This window comes from Anoplophora glabripennis, unplaced genomic scaffold, assembly GCF_000390285.2.
Source record: "Anoplophora glabripennis isolate ALB-LARVAE unplaced genomic scaffold, Agla_2.0 scaffold1782, whole genome shotgun sequence".
NCBI lineage: Eukaryota > Metazoa > Arthropoda > Insecta > Coleoptera > Cerambycidae > Anoplophora > Anoplophora glabripennis.
Genome location: NW_019418002.1, coordinates 22,157 through 25,015, shown reverse-complemented (window position 1 = coordinate 25,015; position 2,859 = coordinate 22,157). Strand labels below are relative to the sequence as shown.

Genomic DNA, 2,859 nt, shown 5'->3' with positions numbered 1-2,859 from the left:
AATCAGCATTATAGCCTCAAAGTTATGAAAGCAATTTCGAGTAATGTTTATAACAAAGTTAAAGAGTTTTTACTGTCTAATCAATCAAGGATATTTAATATCATTGATTTATACCTCTATGTATTCACTAACCACCAGCATCACCATACGATGTATTTCTGGTTGCCTGCAAAAATTTGAAAATGTACATTTATTATATACATAAAATAATAAAATTTACACGGAGAAAGAAATAAAAAATTACTAGTTTAATTAATACAAAAAGTTTTGTAATACAATACACATTACTTTCACTCATTGTTTTAGACAGCAGCAACTACATTAAATACAAAGGAATTAACTTTGTTACACATTACTTGAAACTGTACTTTCATAACTTTAGGAGGCAACAATGCCGATTTATTTAAATTTTATAGAAGTATAACTTTTGATGTTCTTATGAACTGCATCCGTTTTCAAGGAAGATCAATAAAATTTAAGCAAATTAAAATAATTTATAAAGTATTTATTATAACACACAATGAAGCTAATTAGTTCCGTGTATAAATAAAATCAATATTTCCATAAAAAAGCTTATTCTAATCATGGTAACGGACAGAAGGTTCTTCGACACGTTCTAAACTAAACACTTTGCTATTGTCTCTATTTAAAATTGTCTTTGCTGTCCTACTGCGTTTTTGTACTGTTTTGCTTATCGTAATTACCATCACTAGGTTGTGTATTGGTAGTAACCACAATACTCGAGATGTTATCAAGTGATTTCTATATTGCTGTGTGTTCATTGAAATTATTTTTTGATGGTCCTGATTCACACGGGTTAAAATCGTATATGGTCGAGTCGCTGTCATTGATACTTTGGGACCTCACAGCAAAGGTGTTTATAATTTTCTTCCCACGTTCTACAAGGAAATAAATTAATCAATTCTTTATCGTCCAAGCAATTTAACCCAATTACGTGACAAATATACAATTTAACAATATCAACCTTTGAAATTTTGTCTCTGGATTTATATATTTTGAACTCACCTTCTCTTTTCTTTGGAGTTGACGATGATAACCAGTTTGGTGACTCTTCATTATCCAAACCTTGGCCCTCCTTAAATAGATACAAATAAAAATTAAGAAGAAACGCATATCTTAAAAATACAGCAAAATCATTAACAAAACCTTATTGCACAGCTCTGACAGCAAAAGTACTTACAATATTCTGAACTTTTCGAACGATGTTTTGTCTTAACGTTTCTATTAAGACAGAAGATGAATTTTGTGTTGTGTCAGTCTCGTACATTTCTCCTTCTGAATTTATCTAAAAGGTTTAAATATATAAGTGTTTTGTTAAGTTCAGAAGCAAAATTTACCTGTGGATTATTATTAAACTTCTCACAGTTCAGACCCCGTACTTGCAACTTTTTTGCACTTGTTAGAAGTAAAGGAAGAAGGCTCTTTGAGACACTTATTTGGCCCTTATACATGAATTCCAATAAGAGTTCCATATGGTTTTTTGGAATATCAAAAAAAACAATAACAGGGTGAGGCTCTGTCCGAGCTATTAAAATATTTTCAAAAAATTGACTACATGCAGACAATACCACTTGATGGGCCGTAATAGCCTCCCCATTACAAATTAACGTTACGTTTGCTAAACACCTTGTGTTGAAATACCTTAATAAATTTCCACGAAGAGTATATTCATAGTTTTCAAACTCAAGAGAATATTTTGATTCTTGAACCTCCATATCCATATAAGATTAAAGCAATTGAAATATTATTTCTTTTAAAATTCAAATCATTTTATGATTATAAAGCTTGAATTGTGTAAAACATTTTTCAAATATCTAACCGAAACTCATGCGGTGCGTACCATACATAGAAAATATAGTACTAACGTAGAATGAAATGTCCCTAATATTAGTAATATTGCCACTAAACCGCGAAACAGCGCCACGTAACGTTTTGGAAGCTTACTACTACTTAGCTCCTAATGCGTAGGCAACACTTTATACTTTGTGAACTGATTACAGCGCCATCTGTCGTATGGAAACAACTTCTCACTTATATCCTCTATATTATATTATTTTAAAAATTTTAAAAGTAAACCCTTATACAAATAGGAATAGTCAAGTGTCAATACTTTTGAGAACAGATTATTTAGTTAAACAGAAAATGTAGCGAAAAACTAATATTCAGTACTTTTCTAATTCACTTCTGCTTTGATAACGAAACTAGAGGTTTCAGAAACGTCATAGTGTTATTGTGATGTGTATTTGTTTTTCCAGTGCGTAACCAGACTTATACATGTAGATGTATGTCTCTGGCATCTCACTATTAGGCAAAAGTTTTCAGTATTGACACTTGACTGTCCCTATCGGTACAAGGGTTTATTTTTCCAGTTTTTTTTTCTTCAAACTATGGCAAAATATCCAAATTATAACATTTATAATGCCACAAATAAATACAGACAATTTCTTATTTATTATTTTATTATATTATAGTATTTTTCAAATTTTGACATTTGCCAAGATATACTTAGTAAATGGTTTCGATAAGGAAATAAAACATTTTTTAATAATTTTAAGTTTATTTTGTATCTACAAGAAATCCTAATTGATTTATACAGAATGTTGTTATGCATGTACTATTAAAACAATTTCTTGTTATGTATTTAATTGTAAGTAAAAACGACAACAATTTAATTCATTTGCTTCATAAACTTGATAAGTTGGCAAGTAAGCTGTAAAAATATAAAAATTATGCATGAACTGTTATAATAATCTCACTTTCCGGAGAGTATACCTAACCGAATATTTGTACAATATTGGGTTAAATTCAATAGTTCATATAGTTTGGAACTTTCAAACC

At 29.7% G+C, this 2,859-nt stretch overlaps 1 protein-coding gene across 1 annotated transcript; it reads right to left on the bottom strand.

Annotated features, from left to right (window-relative positions):
• Positions 1-490: 490 nt before the first annotated feature.
• LOC108915604 (sex determination protein fruitless-like) lies at positions 491-1,836 on the bottom strand. Its single transcript, XM_018721674.2, has 4 exons — positions 1,359-1,836; positions 1,202-1,306; positions 1,027-1,096; positions 491-899 (listed from the first exon to the last, which is right to left on the bottom strand). Exons 1-4 carry the CDS (start codon positions 1,740-1,742, stop codon positions 763-765), a joined length of 696 nt encoding a protein of 231 aa, XP_018577190.1. The 5' UTR covers positions 1,743-1,836; the 3' UTR covers positions 491-762.
• Positions 1,837-2,859: the final 1,023 nt, after the last annotated feature.